Below are 17,555 nucleotides of genomic sequence, written 5' to 3'. Positions count from 1 at the left end.
TCCCAGGACTGATCTCCTTCAGAATGGACTGGTTGGATCTCCTTGCAGTCCAAGGGACTCTCAAGAGTCTTCTCCAACATCACAGTTCAAAAGCATCAATTCTTCGGTGCTCAGCCTTCTTCACAGTCCAACTCTCACATCCATACATGACCACTGGTAAAACCATAGCCTTGACTAGATGGACCTTAGTTGGCAAAGTAATGTCTCTGCTTTTCAATATGCTATCTAGGTTGATCATAACTTTTCTTCCAAGGAGTAAGCATCTTTTAATTTCATGGCTGCAGTCACCATCTGCAGTGATTTTGGAGCCCCCCCAAAAAAGTCTGACACTGTTTCCACTGTTTCCCCATCTATTTCCCATGAAGTGATGGACCATGATGCCATGATCTTCGTTTTCTGAATGTTGAGCTTTAAGCCAACTTTTTCACTCTCCTCTTTCACTTTCATCAAGAGGCTTTTTAGTTCCTCTTCACTTTCTGCCATAAGGGTGGTATCATTTGTATATCTGAGGTTATTGATATTTCTCCCGGCAATCTTGATTCCAGCTTGTGTTTCTTCCAGCCCAGTGTTTCTCATGATGCACTCTGCATATAAGTTAAATAAGCAGGGTGACAATATACAGCCTTGATGTACTGCTTTTCCTATTTGGAACCAGTCTGTTGTTCCATATCCCAGTTCTAACTGTTACTTCCTGACCTGCATATAGGTTTCTCAAGAGGCAGGTCAGGTGGTCTGGTATTCCCATCTCTTTCAGAATTTTCCACAGTTTATTGTGATCCACACAGTCAAAGGCTTTGGCATAGTCATTAAAGCAGAAATAGATGTTTTTCTGGAACTCTCTTGCTTTTTCCATGATCCAGCAGATATTGGCAATTTGATCTCTGGTTCCTCTGCCTTTTCTGAAACCAGCTTGAACATCAGAAAGTTCATGGTTCACGTATTGCTGAAGCCTGTCTTGGAGAATTTTGAGCATTACTTTACTAGCATGTGAGATGAGTACAATGGTGTGGTAGTTTGAGCATTCTTTGACATTGCCTTTCTTTGGGATTGGAATGAAAACTGACCTTTTCCAGTCCTGTGGCCACTGCTGAGTTTTCCAAATTTGCTGGCATATTGAGTGCAGCACTTTCACAGCATCATCTTTCAGAATTTGAAATAGCTCAACTGGAATTCCATCACTTCCACTAGCTTTGTTCGTAGTGATGCTTTCTAAGGTCCACTTGACTTCACATTCCAGGATGTTATGACCCACTTCTGTTCAAAAAGGATTTTTGACAACTAAATTACATGCGACTTCTAGCAATTTGAATATTACCAGATCATTTTGGTCATCATTATGCCACTAGTCAGTATTCATCACTGTCATTTTGTTAATATTAAAATTAACTGCCAGCTTCTCAGGGGTCAACCTCTACAGCGAGCAGGAAACAAGATGCATATATTTAATGAGGAAGCTATCTAGGTGGCCCACCCATCATGCTAGCTCTGATGTCAGTCAATTACACACATATTTATTTAATTTTAATATAAATTTATTTAATTTAATTGGAGGTTAATTACTTTATAATATTGTATTGGTTTTGCCATACATCAACATGTATCCACCATGTGTACACATGTTCCCCATCCTGAACCCCCTCCCTCCTCCCTCCCCATCCTGTCCCTCTGGGTCATCCCAGTGTACCAGCCCCGAGCATCCTGTATCATGCATCGAACCTGGACTGGCGATTCATTTCACATATGATAATATACATGTTTCAATGCCATTCTCCCAAATCATCCCACCCTCGCCCTTTCCCACAGAGTCCAAAAGACTGTTCTATACATCTGTGTCTCTTTTGCTGTCTTGCATACAGGGTTAACGTTACCATCTTTCTAAGTTCCATATATATGTGTTAGTATACTGTATTGGTGTTTTTCTTTCTGGCTTACTTCACTCTGCATAATAGGCTCCAGTTTTATCCACCTCATTAGAACTGATTCAAATGTATTCTTTTTAATGGCTGAGTAATACTCCATTGTGTATATGTACCACAGCTTTCTTATCCATTCATCTGCTGATGAGCATCTAGGTTGCTTCCGTGTCCTGGCTATTATAAACAGTGCTGTGATGAACACTGGGGTACATGTGTCTCTTTCAATTCTGGTTTCCTTGGTGTGTATGCCCAGTAGTGGGATTGCTGGGTCGTATGGCAGTTCTATTTCCAATTTTTTAAGGAATCTCCACACTGTTCTCCATAGTGGCTGTACTAGTTTGCATTCCCACCAACAGTGTAAGAGGGTTCCCTTTTCTCCACACCCTCTCCAGCATTTATTGCTTGTAGACTTTCCTCCCTGGACTTCCCAGGTGATCAACGGTAAAGAATCTGCCTGCCAGTGCAGGAGACTCAGGAGACACTGGTTTGATCCCTGAGTGGGGAAGACCCCTGGAGGAGGAAATGGCAACCTACTTGAGTATTCTTGCCTGGAGAATCCCATGGATAGAGAAGCCTGGTGGGCTACAGTCCATAGGATCCAAAGAGTCAGACCCGACTAAGCACTCACATGCCTTAAGTCCTCCTTAGTTCACTAATTATGGAAGACAATTTAGCTCTTATGGGAGACAAAAATCCCTACTGGGACTTGAGACAAGTGGAAATTTGTTGGTGGATTTGATAAAATGCATTTTATTTTTTTGTGTGTTAATTTTATTTATTTTTTTTTTTTTGCTTTGAATTTTTATCTTAATTTGCATAGACAGGGAAGGGCACTGGATTATACATAATGAGCTTCTTTTGACTCTGTTTTTCCAGAGTGGAAATAGAATGCTGTGTTCCATCATTTTGAGCCATCACCAGGGTCCGTCCATAATCAACTACGACGATGAGAGTGGCAAGACATGCGTGCACATCGCCGCAGCAGCGGGTTTCTGCGACATCATCAATGAGCTGGCAAGAGTCCCTGAGTGCAACCTGCAGGCTCTGGATGTGGACGACAGGTATCTGTGGCCACTCTGTCACCTTTTCCAAATTTTAATCTCAAAACAAAGATGTTTAAGGAGTTATCTTATATGACTATATCCTTACTACCAGTCATATTAATATTTATACCTGGGATTGTGACAATAAAAACTGCCCTATATTAGTCAGGACAGGAAAAACCATTGTTATGAAGAGAAACGCTGTGACTGTATTGTCAAACTTTCCACTTTTTGTGAACCGTTCTCAGAAGGCTTTCTGTATATCCGCTTCCTGCTATATGCACTTTTTGTTCTTAACAGTAAGTCTTATTTTTTTCCTTCATTCCTGGATTATGTCATAAAATCAACAAGCTCTTGTTATCCAGAGAAGAGCACAATAGAGGCTTTGTGTTCAGAACTAGACGTGACCTTATCAGGGTTCTGTTTTGGTTTTCTTTAGTCACTAAAGATGTATTTACATAGAAAAGGAAGCTGAGTCGAGAAAGGTGAAGAGACTTGCCTAAGAGGTAATTAGCAACTAAGTGAAAACTTGTTCAATCTGAGTACAGCTGTTAAAGGTGAAGAGACTTGCCTAAGAGGTAATTAGCAACTAAGTGAAAACTTGTTCAATCTGAGTACAGCTGTTTGCGACCCCATGGACTTCAGCATGCCAGGCTTCTCTGTCCTTCACTATTTCCCACAGTTTTCTCAAATTCATATCCATTGTGTTGGTGATGCCATTCAGCCATCTCATCCTCTGTTGTCCCCTTCTCTTCCTGCCCTCAATTTTTCCCAGCATCATGGTCTTTTCCACTGAGTCGGCTCTTCTCATCTGGTGGCCAGTGTTAGAGCTTCAGCCTCAGCATCAGTCCTTCCACTGAGTATTCAGGGTTAATTTCCTTTAGGATTATCTGGTTTGATCTCCTTTCTGTCCAAAGGACTCTCAAGAGTCTTTTCCAGCACCACAGTTGGAAAGCATCAATTCTTTGGCGCTCAGACTTCTTGATGGTCCAACTCTCACATCCATACATGACTACGGGAAAAACCACAGCTTTGACTAGACAGAACTTTGTTGGCAAAATGATGTCTTTGCTTTTTAATATGCTGACAGAAGAAGTGAGAACTACAATCCCATGGCCTCCAAAATGAAAACCCAATTACAGAAAAGTAACCAAAATGATCACATGGATCACAGCCTTGTGTAACTCAAAGAAAACTTGTACCCTTGTCTTTTAAATGTAGAGCTTTTCACCTACTGGCCCTTCATCAGTAATCAACTATTAGAAATTTTCAATTACAATCCTTATCTAACCTCTGTTTCAGTTAGGCATAGACTCAGTGAAAATATAAGAATAATATAAAAACAAATAAGATTGTTGAAAACAAGTATAAGGCTTGTACATTATATATAGTTTTTTTTTAACCTTTTTCTATTGAAGTGCAAATTTAGCCACCTACTTCCATGATTTTAGATTCTCCAAGAAGCACTTCCTACTACTTCCTGATACCTGAAACCCTTATAACACAAGGGAAAGAAATCTTGGGTTCCATGTAAGTCTCAGAAGCTGTAGACAGTTAACAGGATGACTTTAATTAAATTAATATATAAATCATTGAAAGTAGACCTTTTCTGAAGAGTAGATATTGAACTTGAGGAGGTGCAAAAGTAGAAGGATTTTGTTACAGGAAGAGAAAACGTGAATGATCCAAAAGGAGAAGAAAAGAACTCATGTAGGGGGACTTCCCTGGTGGTCCAGTGGTTCAGTTCAGTTCAGCTCAGTTCAGTCGCTCAGTCGTGTCCGACTCTTTGCGACCCCATGAATCGCAGCACGCCAGGTCTCCCTGTCCATCACCATCTCCCGGAGTTCACTCAGATTCACGTCCATCGAGTCGGTGATGCCATCCAGCCATCTCATCCTCTGTCGTCCCCTTCTCCTCCTGACCCCAATCCCTCCCAGCATCAGAGTCTTTTCCAATGACTCAACTCTTCGCATGAGGTGGCCAAAGGACTGGAGTTTCAGCTTTAGCATCATTCCTTCCAAAGAACACCCAAGGGTGGATCTCCTTCAGAATGGACTGGTTGGATCTCCTTGCAGTCCAAGGGACCCTCAAGAGTCTTCTCCAACACCACAGTTCAAAAGCATCAATTCTTCGGCGCTCAGCTTTCTTCACAGTCCAACTCTCACATCCATACATGACCACAGGAAAAACCATAGCCTTGACTAGATGGACCTTTGTTGGCAAAGTAATGTCTCTGCTTTTGAATATACTATCTAGGTTGATCATAACTTTTCTTCCAAGGAGTAAGCATCTTTTAATTTCATGGCTGCAGTCACCATCTGCAGTGATTTTGGAGCCCCCCAAAATAAAGTCTGACACTGTTTCCACTGTTTTCCCTATTTCCCATGAAGTGATGGGACCAGATGCCATGATCTTCGTTTTCTGAATGTTGAGCTTTAAGCCAACTTTTTCACTCTCCTCTTTCACTTTCATCAAGAGGCTTTTTAGTTCCTCTTCACTTTCTGCCATAAGGGTGGTGTCATCTGCATATCTGAGGTTATGCTATTTCTCCCGGCAATCTTGATTCCAGCTTGTGCTTCTTCCAGCCTGGTGTTTCTCATGATGTACTCTGCATATAAGTTAAATAAGCAGGGTGATAATATACATCCTTGACGTACTCCTTTTCCTCTCTGAAACCAGTCTTTTGTTCCATGTCCAGTTCTAACTGTTACTTCCTGACCTGCATATAGGTTTCTCAAGAGGCAGGTCAGGTGGTCTGGTATTCCCATCTCTTTCAGAATTTTCCACAGTTTATTGTGATCCACACAGTCAAAGGCTTTGGCACAGTCAATAAAGCAGAAATAGGTGTTTTCCTGGAACTCTCTTGCTTTTTTGATGATCCAGCAGATGTTGTCAATTTGATTTCTGGTTCCTCTGCCTTTTCTAAAACCAGCTTGAACATCAGAAAGTTCACGGTTCACGTATTGCTGAAGCCTGGCTTGGAGAATTTTGAGCATTATTTTGCTAGTATGTGAGATGAATCCAACTGTGTGGTAGTTTGAGCATTCTTTGGAATTGCCTTTCTTTGGGATTGGAATGAAAACTGACCTTTTCCAGTCCTGTGGCCACTGCTGAGTTTTCCAAATTTGCTGGCATATTGAGTGCAGCACTTTCACAGCATCATCTTTTAGGATTTGAAATAGCTCAACTGGAATTCCATCACCTCCACTAACTTTGTTTGTAGTAATGCTTCCTAGGCCCACTTGACTTCACATTCCAGGATGTCTGGCTCTAGGTGAGTGATCACACCATCATGATTATCTTGGTCGTGAAGATCTTTTTTGTGCAGTTCTTCTGTGTATTCTTGCCACCTCTTCTTAATATCTTCTGCTTCTGTTAGGTCCATACCATTTCTGTCCTTTATCGAGCCCATCTTTGCATGAAATGTTCCCTTGGTATCTCTAATTTTCTTGAAGAGATCTCTAGTCTTTCCCATTCTGTTCTTTTCCTCTATTTCTTGCATTGATCCCTGAAGAAGGCTTTCTTATCTCTTCTTGCTATTCTTTAGAACACTGCATTCAGATGCTTATATCTTTCCTTTTCTCCTTTGTTTTTCCTTTCTCTTCTTTTCACAGCTATTTGTAAGGCCTCCCCAGACAGCCATTTTTCTTTTTTGCATTTCTTTTCCATGGAGTGGTCTTGATCCCTGTCTCCTGTACAGACTTAAAATATGCTCTTTAGGTTGGTCATAACTTTCCTTCCAAGGAGTAAGCATCTTTTAATTTCATGGCTGCAGTCACCATTTGCAGTCATTTTGGAGCCCCCCAAAAATAAAGTCAGCCATTGTTTCCACTGTTTCCCTATCAATTTGCCCTGAAATGGTGGGACCAGATGCCATGATCTTAGTTTTCTGAATGTTGAGTTTTAAGCCAACTTTTTCACTCTCCTCTTTCACTTTCATCAAGAGGCTCAAAAGTTCTTCTTCACTTTCTGCCATAAGGGTTGTGTCATCTGCATATCTGTGGTTATTGATATTTCTCCCATGCTTAGGAGAGAAAATTTAGTTCCCCCAGTCTCAGGGAAGAAAGTATATCCAAAAGGAGTAAGAAAGTGCAAAAGATTGGGCCCTACAAGGGTTCAAAGTGAAGTAAAATCTCAAGAAGGATCTAGTTTCTGCTCCAGAGCTCAGCTCATCCTGCTCTTCATTTTGTTTCAATTTCTGCATCCTGCATTGTATAGCTCTACCTTCACAGTGACACATAAGCTTGTGTTAGTATTTTAGTTAAGCTTATGTTTAGTATTTGTGTTAGTAGAGAATTTTTCAAATTTTTCATAGGTTTAATTATTGAAGCATTTGCAACAATTGTGGCTTCACTTCCCTTCTTTTTTATCCAGATAGAAAGTTTTTGAGAAAAGGGAAGAAAAATAAGGCAATGATTTTTAAAAATAAAAAAAGAGGATGAGGGAAAATATGAGGGAACTTGTCCTCCTAGATTATTAAAACACATCATAAATCTATGACATTTTAAAACATTTTGGTGCTAGCCTAAGATTGATGATACAGAACACATAACTCATAAATAGCTTGTATAGCTTAAAGGGCCCAAATTTCATCAGTCTATGAAGTCATGCTTTCCTTTAGCACCCAAGTCATTTATCTTCAGGAAGGAGAGTCTTTAATCAAACTCTCCTCCCTACATACTTCTGGGAATTATCTAGGGAATGTTTGCATGTGCAATAAGTGGTTCCTTGGCTTCTGACACCTTACCAACACTGCATTCTTATACCTACCATCTCCTGTCATTCAGAGGCTGCCTCATCAGCCCACTGCTTGTCTCTGATGAATTTCTTCTGAATCATGGGCCCTGGTTCTCCAGCTCCTCACTGTGATAACTGAGTCCAATCTGCTACGTTTGAAGACTCTCCTGAAGCTTAGAGATAAGAAAGGGACTACAGCTTACATAACTTGAAACTGGATACTACATATTGCCCACAAATGCTCTATGTGTATTAGTTAGAAGTTATCTATGCTTCTCTTGTTTCTGCAAAATAATTTTTTCTCTGTGTCCTTCTGAACCTCTTCTTCCATGCTGATGTTCAGAATGATCTCGGGTTGCCTCAGCCTGCCTCACTTGAAGCAGGGCTTCAGTTCCTGGCTAGAGATTGAGGTCAGGTTGCAGCAGTGAGAAAGCTGAACCCTAGCCACTAGACCAAAGATCAGGAACAAGGCTCTGGCCCTTCAACATGCAGAAAAATAATTCCCACAAAGATAGAAAGTAGTGAAATAGGTAAAGTATTTATTAGGAGGAAAAAGAGTACAGTATATGTGGGTAGACACACAGGCAGACTCAGGAAGAATTGCACCCTCATGACAGTTTAAGTTACTTATATGGGGCATTTCCTCCAGGTTTCCTTGGCCAATCATTTTAATGTGCCTGGTTCAGAGTTCATATCTGTTATATCTCAGGATCCTCCCATGTGCACACACACATCTCTTAGCCAAGATGAAAGAGGTCTATGGGTGGGTGGCATCAGCATCACTCCTGTTTTGACCTCCAAGAAGCCTTTCTTTGTATGCGCAGTTGGGAGGTCTCCTGACTTCAAAAAAGGAGAAATATGTGGGCTCTTATCTTCTGTGTGGGCAGGGCCCAGCCTCCTCTCTCAGTTGTCCTGCTATTGATAGTTTGTAGTTTCTGTCCACAGGGAATGAATCTCTAAACTTTACCTTGGGGACCATCTACTTCCTGCCTCAAGAGAAATTAATATAATCACTCTTCAGTTCAGTTCAGTCACTCAGTCGTGTCTGTTTGCAACCCCATGGACTGCAGCAGGCCAGCCTTCCCTATCCATCACCAACTCCCAGAGCTTGCTCAAACTCATGTCCATAGACTCAATGATATCATCCAACCATCTCATCCTCTATCATCCCCTTCTTCTTCTGCCTTCAATCTTACCCAGCAACAGGGTCTTTTCCGATGAATCAGTTCTTCTCATCAGGTAGCCAAAGTATTGGAGTTTCAGCTTCAGCATTAGTCCTTCCAATGAATATTCAGGACTGATTTCCTTTAAGATGGACTGGTTGGATTTCCTTGCAGTCCAAGAGACTCTCAAGAGTTCTGCAACACCGCAGTTCAAAAGCACCACTTCTTTGGTGCTCAGCTTTCTTCATAGTCCAGCTCTCTCATCCATACATGACTACCGGAAAAACCATAACTTTGACTAGATGGACCTTTGTTGGCAAAGTAATGTCTCTGCTTTTTAATATGCTGTCTAGGTTGGTCATAGCTTTTCTTCCAAGGAGAAAGCATCTTTTAATTTCATGACTGTAGTCACCATCCGCAGTGATTTTGTAGCCCCCAAAAATAAAGTCTTTCACTGTTTATATTGTTTCCCCATCTATTTGCCATGAAGTTATGGGACCATTAGTACAGTCACTCAGCAATTGTCATAAAGAAGTATTTCACAATGTGCCAAAGAGAATTGTCATGTGTTGATAAACCTGACTGCATTGATGTTCAACCCTCCATCTACTGAATTTATTGGCAATATATTCTCTAATCAGGAGGGTATAATATGGCTGGTACCTTGTCTTGTTTCATAATAAATATTGTCTGGAGACCTCTCAAATAGAATGGAATGAATCATATCTTGTACAAGCTCAAATAGGCAGTGCAATTGATGACTATGTTGAAAAAATATATGGTCCTATATTAAGTGTCCTCAAATTGCTGTCCATATCATAACATGAGGAGGATGCTTGATTGACACAGGACACAGTCTACCCATGGGGACTCTGGTCATACTGTGGACATGGCTACTCTCCCCATACTAAGTCCTAAGCCCCTTCACAGATAGACCCAACTGAGTCCTTCTCTGTCTGGTCCCTAGACTGCCTCTATGTCTGAGAAACCTCTTGGCTCTCCAGGGGTGGTCATCTGCCAGGGGTCAAGCCCCAGAATGAAACCAAGGAGAGGCCTCCCATGCCTTCTTTTCCTGCCCCAGGATTGATCCTCTCCCAGACTGACTGACAGGAAGAATAGCCCTTCTCTTCATGGGAAACCCCATTCACAGGAATGTATCTGTCACCATTCCCTTCTTCAGCCCCCCAGAGTCCCACTGTCCAGACACACCACACAGACATCCCCAACCACCTACTTCCCAGCATCTCTGCCAAAGAAGCAAGGTTCACGTTTGTTCTTGAGTCCAGTGGTCCTTTTTGCTCTTATCACCTTCTTGTCCCATTTGCCTTGATAGTTCTTTCCACAGCTGGGGAACTGTTATGCTCCGCATCTGCTCTCAGTTCTGGGCTTGGCTTTTGGAAACAGAAAGACACTGACTATTTCTCTTATCTACCCTGCTATATCCCTCCCTTAAAGTTGAGCATAAAGTCAACCATATCTTTGTATGGAGGAAAGGGGATGGGTAGAAAAGTATGTATACAGTTCAGGATCTTAAAATTTGATCACACTGCGTTAATAAATGGTATTGAGAAAAGCTGGCTATGTAACTGGAAAAATGATCAGATTGGTTGCACATCTCACCATACATATCAGAATACACATTCAGATACACATGCAGTTTTGTTTAAATACAAATAAATCTAGAATAAAATATTGGTTTCCCATTTATTTACATTAGTAAACTTTACTTTTTTGGGATGTATAGTTCTATGCATTTTAACACATTCATGCAATCACCACAAGGCAGATCCAAAACAATGCCATCAATCCCAACACCAACTCAGGTTGTCCTTTTATAGTCAAGGCTTCCCCCATCTCCAAGCTCTGGCAGCCATGGATTAGTTCTCTCTCTTGGGTTTTGCATTTTCCAGAATGTCATGCAAATGGAAATATACGATATGTAATCTTTTGAGGTTGCTTTATTTCACCTGGTAGAAGGCACTTGAGATTCATCTTTGTTCCATATACCAGTAGGCTATTCTTTTTACTGCTGAGTAGTATTCCATTTTGTGGAGAAATTATAGTTTGTCCATCCACCCATTGAAGAACATTGGGTTGTTTATACTTTTGGATGATTACAGACAGTACAGCTATAAACATTTGTGTATAAGTTTTTGTGTAAACATAAGTTTTCATTTCTCTAGTTATAGATATAGACATGAGATTGCTTGGCAATATGGTAAGTATGCTTAACTTTAGAAGGAACTGACAAACTATTTTCTGGTGTGGTTGCTTCTAAAAAATGTATAAAAGTTCAAGTTGCCCTGAATCTTCATCCATACATGTATTGCCAGGTTGTTTGTTTTTTTTAACTTTTTTTTTTTCATTGAAGTATAGTTGATTTACAATGTTGTGTCCATCTCTGCTATACAGCAAAATGACTCAGTTATACACATATATAAATCCTTTTTTAAAAAAATTTAGCCATTTAAATCAGTATGTAGTGATATCCCATGTAGTTTTAATTTGCATTTCTCTGAATGAAAAATGTTACTGAGCATCTTTTCGTGTGCTTGTTTACCAGTTTATACACTTTCTTTGATAAAGTGTTCAATCTTTTGCTAGTTTTTAAAATCGATTTGTATGTATATTTTTTATTGTTCTGTTTTTAAATACTTTACATACTGTCTTTGTTGGATGTGTAATTTGCAAATATTTTCTCCCAGTCTCTGGCTTTTTTTTTTAAGAAAATGATGGTTTTGCCACTTATCAAAGGTTTAAACACTGGTATGTATCTACCTTCTGGCTAATGAAGAACTTTCTAAAACGTAAAATCATAAAACAAAAAATGAAGAGGTAAATAAATGTGGTAATTTCTTAAAATTTTTATGGAAAACCACTAAAAAAAATTAAAAAGTAACAAATTAGAGGAAATGTTTTCATAAACCTAACTAGAAAAAACCCAATACCTTAAATATTTTAAAAGCTTATATGAGTTAGTAAGAAAAGCTAACAACCTCGTAGAAAAATGGACATAAGGCATTAAGGGTCATTTCAATGAAGAAATTAAATGTCAAATAAACATGTATTTCAAAAGTTCTTCCTCATGTTATTTAAAGAAATGCAGATTCAACAACACTGAAGTAAGTACTAATTTTGCCTACCGAGTTGGCAAAGATCTTTAAAGATGTTGATAACACTTCATATTAGGAAGGAATAGGGACACAGCTGGTAGGAGGAAAAAATTGAGTCAGTTTTCTTGGAAGGCAATCCTGGCACTATGTATAAAGAGCCTTCAAATTGTTCATACCCTTTGACCCACTACTTCCTTTTTGAGGAAATTCTCAGAAAGACCAAAGAAGGGGAAAGGCCACAGAGTATCAGAATTAGAGGAGAGGCCTCTACACACATACGCCATCACCCTGAAACCCCATTTAGTGCAACCATTTCCACGCTGTAAGTAGCAACAAGTCTGTCCTGCCAGGACCCACCTTTGAGCAGGAGCTGTTGTCAGCTAGGTAACCTGTATCATTCATGTACTCAGACACTTGTGCTGTCCCCCGCGGCCCCTCAGGACGCCTCTGCACTGGGCTGCAGCTGCAGGGAAAGCAGACTGTGTGCAGTCACTGCTGGAGCTGGGAATGGACAGCAACCTGCGAGACATCAATGAGAGCACGCCCCTGGCCTATGCCCTGTACTGCGGCCACACCGACTGTGTCAAGCTCCTCTCCCAAGAGAGCAGGTGAGTGTACCAGGAGGCACTCATCTTTTTCTTCGTCTCAAAGATTTATAAAATCGGATGCAATTGTCTAAACTGCCAAAACCAGCGCAAAATGATCTATAACTTAATAGTTGTGTTTGCCATTGCCAACTACGAATTGGTACTTGCCATCTACCTCTACAAGGATTAAACCATGTGCTGCTGCCGCTGCTGACTTTCAACAACCCCACCACTGAAAGGAGCTCAAGGTGGAGAGCAGAAATGAAGCTCTCTGTGCTCTGGAATAACTTGACAGAACAGGTCTCTCTAGATAGTTAGATGTTTTCAGGAACCAATTTTATGAGCTCAATTCTTGCATCTCCTCATATCTAGAAAAGCACAAAAATCTTTCATGGTGACAGCTGTTCCTCATGACTAGCAGCAAGCTCCCGCAAAAACTATGTGCTTGATTGCATGTACTTCCCCTTCACCAAAACCTTCCCAGCCACCTCTGCTCACCACTCTGAGCAGTTTCTCAAAGTGAACAGAAATGCTGTTTCTTGGGCTATAGTCCTCATTTCCCCCCCAAATAAATAGTGACTCACAACTCTCATGATGTGCTTTTTTTTTTTTTTCAATTGACACCGTTATCTAACAATGATATGTCCTTGAATCTGTGGAGCAAAATGGTAGTAGTAAGCCTGAATGTATCAGCCTAACATTTACTGAACTCTAATCTCTTCTTTCTGTTTTCTCTCTTTCCACATCCATTTGGGCAATATACTAATTGCTCTTTTGCCTAAATCAGCATTTCTCCAAATCTTTGTTCTCAGCACCCGTTTATACTCAAAAAATATGGAGGACCCAAAAGAGCTTTTGTTTATGTGAGTTACACCTATCAATATTTATGTCATGAAACTAAAACTGAGACACTTTTGATAAAATATTTACTTAGTAACTTAAAGTGATAATAACCCATTACACGTTAAGATTAATACCATATTTTTAGTTAAAAATAAACTATTCTTCAAAACCAACCAGAAAAAGTGTAATGAAAAGAGCAGCTTTATTCTTCTTTACTCTTCAAGTCTCCTTGATAGCTTTATAGAAGCTTAATAGAATACAGCGGGATTCCCACATCTGCTCTGCATTCAATCCATTGCAACATGACTGTTTTGACTGAAGTGTATGAAAATAATCTGGCCTCACATAGACACATAGGTAAAAAAAGGGAGGTGTATTTTAATAGACTTTTCAGATAACTATGGATACTTTTCCTTCAATGCTACACCAAAACTTGACAAGTAGTATTAGGTTGGTACAAAAGTAATTGCAGTTTTATACTGTTGAACTTTGCCATTTGATATTGGGATACATTCTTAAATAAATGTGGTTATGTTATACAACATTTTAATGTGCATTTCTCACTTTATGTCTTTTTTCTAATGACTTTTTATTTGCTGTTTCTTTTATATCGATTTTGACTATAGAAATGTAGTTAGGCAAAAAGCAAATTCGAATGACTTTTTTATTTGAGTTAAAAATGGGTTGCAAAGAAGCAGAAACAACTTGCAACATCAACAACACATTTGGGCTAGGAACAGCTAATGAATGTATAGTGCAGTGGTGGTTCAAGAAGTTTTGCAAAGGAGATGAGAGCCTTGAAGACAAGGAACACAGTGGTCGACCATCAGAAGTTGACCATGAGAAACTGAGAGCCATCATCAAAGCTGATCCTCTTACAACTACATGAGAAGTTTCCAAAGACTTCAGTATTGACCATTCTACGGCTATTTGGCATTTGAAGCAAATTGGAAAGGTGAGAAAGCTCGACAAGTGGATGCCTCATGAGCTGACCAGAAATTAAAAAAAAAAAAAAATTGTCATCTTGAAGTGTCATCTTCTCTTATTCTATGCAACAACAAGAAAACATTTCTTGATCAGATTATGACATGCAAAAAAAGTGAATTTCAGACGACAACCAGTGATGACCAGCTCAGTGGTCGGACCAACAAGAAGCCCCAAAGCCAAAGGTGCACTAAAAAAAGGTCATGGTCACTGTTTGGTGGTCTGCTGCTCGAGTGATCCGCGACAGCTTTCTGAATCCCAACAAAATCATTATATCTGAGACGTACACTCAGGAAATCAATGAGATTCACTGAAAACTGCAATGCCTGCAGCCAACACTGATCAATGGAAAGAGCCTTGTTTTTCTCTATGACAATGCCCGACCACATGTCACACAACCACTGCTTCAAAAGTTGAATGAATTGGGCTACAAAGTTTAGCCTCATCTGCAGTATTCACCCGACCTCTTGCCATCTGACTATGACTTCAAGCATCTCAACAACTTTTTTTTTTTAAATTTTGCTTAACAATACTGTATTGGTTTTGCCATACATTGACATGAATCAGCCACGGGTGTACATGAGTTCCCAATCCTGAACCCCCCCTCCTACCTCCCACCCCATATCATCTCTCTGGATCATCCTCGTGCACCAGCCCCAAGCATCCTGTATCCTGCATCGAACATAGACTGGCGATTCGTTTCTTACATGATAGTATACATGTTTCAATGCCATTCTCCCAAATCATCCCACCCTCGCCCTCTCCCACAGAGTCCAAAAGTCCGTTCTAAACATCTGTGTCTCTTTTGCTGTCTCACATACAGGGTTATCATTACCATCTTTCTAAATTCCATATATATGTGTTAGTATACTGTATTGGTGTTTTTCTTTCTGGCTTACTTCACTCTGTATAAAAGGCTCCAGTCTCATCCACCTCATTAGAACTGATTCAAATGTATTCTTTATAATGGCTGAGTAATACTCCATTGTGTATATGTACCACAGCTTTCTTATCCATTCATCTGCTGATGGGCATCTAGGTTGCTTCCATGTCCTGGCTATTATAAACAGTGCTGCGATGAACATTGGGGTACACGTGTCTCTTTCAATTCTGGTTTCCTCGGTGTGTATGCCCAGCAGTGGGATTGCTGGGTCATAAGGCAGTTCTATTTCCAGTTTTTTAAGGAATCTCCACACTGTTCTCCATAGTGGCTGTACTAGTTTGCATTCCCACCAACAGTGTAAGAGGGTTCCCTTTTTATAGGGAAAATGCTTCCACAGCCAGCAGGAGGCAGAAGATGCTTTCCAACAGTTCATCGAATCCCAAAGCATGGATTTTTTCGCTACAGGGAATAAACAAACTTATATCTCATTGGCAAAAATGTGTTGATTGTAATGGTTCTTATTTTGATTAATAAAGATGGGTTTGAGCCTAGTTATAATCACTTAAAATTTATGGTCCGAAACCACAATTATTTTTGTACCAATCTAATAGTTTCCCAAAGATCGGTTGCAGTGTGGACTTTGTCACCTTATCAGTGAATTTTTTGAATTCTGTTACATTAAAATCCATTCATCTCTCTAGCACCTTAAATGTGTCTTATACCTATGCATGATTTTATATCTTACATTGGTCATTTGAAAAACATTGGTGTGCTTAATTATGAAGATCTTCCATTAAATAATACATTTCATTTTACAATATTAGAAAAAAAATCACATTTATTAATGTCACCACTGATCTCATCAGAAAAGGTTTTATGTATCAGGAAGCTATCAAGCTCAAAGTATGCATACAAATTTTCCAAAACTTCTAATTTTTGCATGAAAGCTAGATTTTTGTCATTGGCAACAATACTGTCAATTGTTTACCTTAAAATGACAGACTCACTCTGTTCATTTTTGAAAAATCAAATGCCCAACTCCAAATAACCATAGCTTGCCTAGAACCCATTGAAATGATGTTTCATGGGGGAAAAAATATCTAGTTCAGCTCAAACAATCCCACAAATGTTTTACCTCAAAACACCCATCATATATTAGTACCGAGTCATTGTTTAGTCGCTCAGTCATGTCCAACTCTTTGTGAACCCATGCACTACAGCCCTCCAGGCTCCCCTAAAGTTCTCCCAGAGTTTGCTCAGACTCATGTCCATTGAGTCTGTGATGCCGCTATACAGCAGAATTGCTTATGAGTACTTTCTATTTTGTCCAAAAAAAAAAAAAGCATCTCAAAAATCAATATTATTAAATTAAATGGCAGTTCTGTTTTAATGAAAGTCTATTGTTACTACTACCTTGATTTGTGCCAAGGAGCCCATTGTTTTGCCCGTTTGCTCTCTTGCATGCTTAGTGTAAAAAGCAGTCCAGTGAAAAAGACAACATCTTGATATTATTATGAATATAGTTTTAACCTCATGAGGCCTGTCGGAGACCTCACCTCCAGGGTTCAATGGGCCACACTTTGAGACCTACTGGCCAAAATCACAACCTTAATAGGAAGAGGAAATTGATTATAGAAGATGCTGAAGTAGCATTGCTGCTGCTGCTAAGTCACTTCAGTCGTGTCCGACTCTGTGCGACCCCATAGTCGGCAGCTCACCAGGCTCCCCCGTCCCTGGGATTCTCCAGGCAAGAACACTGGAGTGGGTTGCCATTTCCTTCTCCAATGCATGAAAGTGAAAAGTGAAAGTGAAGTCGCTCAGTCGTGTCCAACTCTTAGCGACCCCATGGACTGCAGCCTACCAGGCTCCTCCGCCCATGGGATTTTCCAGGCAAGAGTACTAGCATTTAGTTAATTTAGTTAGCACAGGGGCATATTCTATATGGGAAAACTTGCAGGAATGCTAGAGATCTCCTGGGGTTCTCTCTCTGCTAATGTCAGGAGTGCAGAATCTGTGTTTCATATTTCACAAAGCCTTTTGGAAGGTGAAAGGAGGAAGATAAAAATTCATCACAGGAATAAAGATTCAATTATACACTGTGTGACCTACCGGAAAAAAAAAAAAATTTCATTATATGTGGCCAAAATGAGGAGTGATACTTTTCAAACCACAGGTTACAATATCTCACTGCAAAGAGAAATGTTGCAATATTGCTTTTAGGGCATGCACACAGGTCCGGTTTCATCATTAACTCATACCGCAGAAAGCACTAATCAATTGTGGCCT

General features: G+C 40.0%; 1 protein-coding gene across 2 annotated transcripts in view; it reads left to right on the top strand.

Moving 5' to 3' along the window:
* The window catches only part of ANKRD55 (ankyrin repeat domain 55), a 111,001-nt gene that overhangs the window by 77,038 nt on the left and 16,408 nt on the right, over positions 1-17,555 (top strand). For both annotated transcript variants that reach the window (XM_040262550.1, XM_040262549.1), the window contains exons 8-9: positions 2,793-2,977; positions 12,413-12,580. In XM_040262550.1, coding sequence (XP_040118484.1) covers positions 2,793-2,977; positions 12,413-12,580 — 353 coding nt within the window. The remainder of the gene's footprint in view (positions 1-2,792; positions 2,978-12,412; positions 12,581-17,555) is intronic.

This window comes from Oryx dammah, unplaced genomic scaffold (assembly GCF_014754425.2).
Source record: "Oryx dammah isolate SB20612 unplaced genomic scaffold, SCBI_Odam_1.1 HiC_scaffold_20, whole genome shotgun sequence".
NCBI lineage: Eukaryota > Metazoa > Chordata > Mammalia > Artiodactyla > Bovidae > Oryx > Oryx dammah.
The sequence above is the reverse complement of the archived record's forward strand: the minus strand, read 5'-3'. Positions and strand labels throughout refer to the sequence as shown.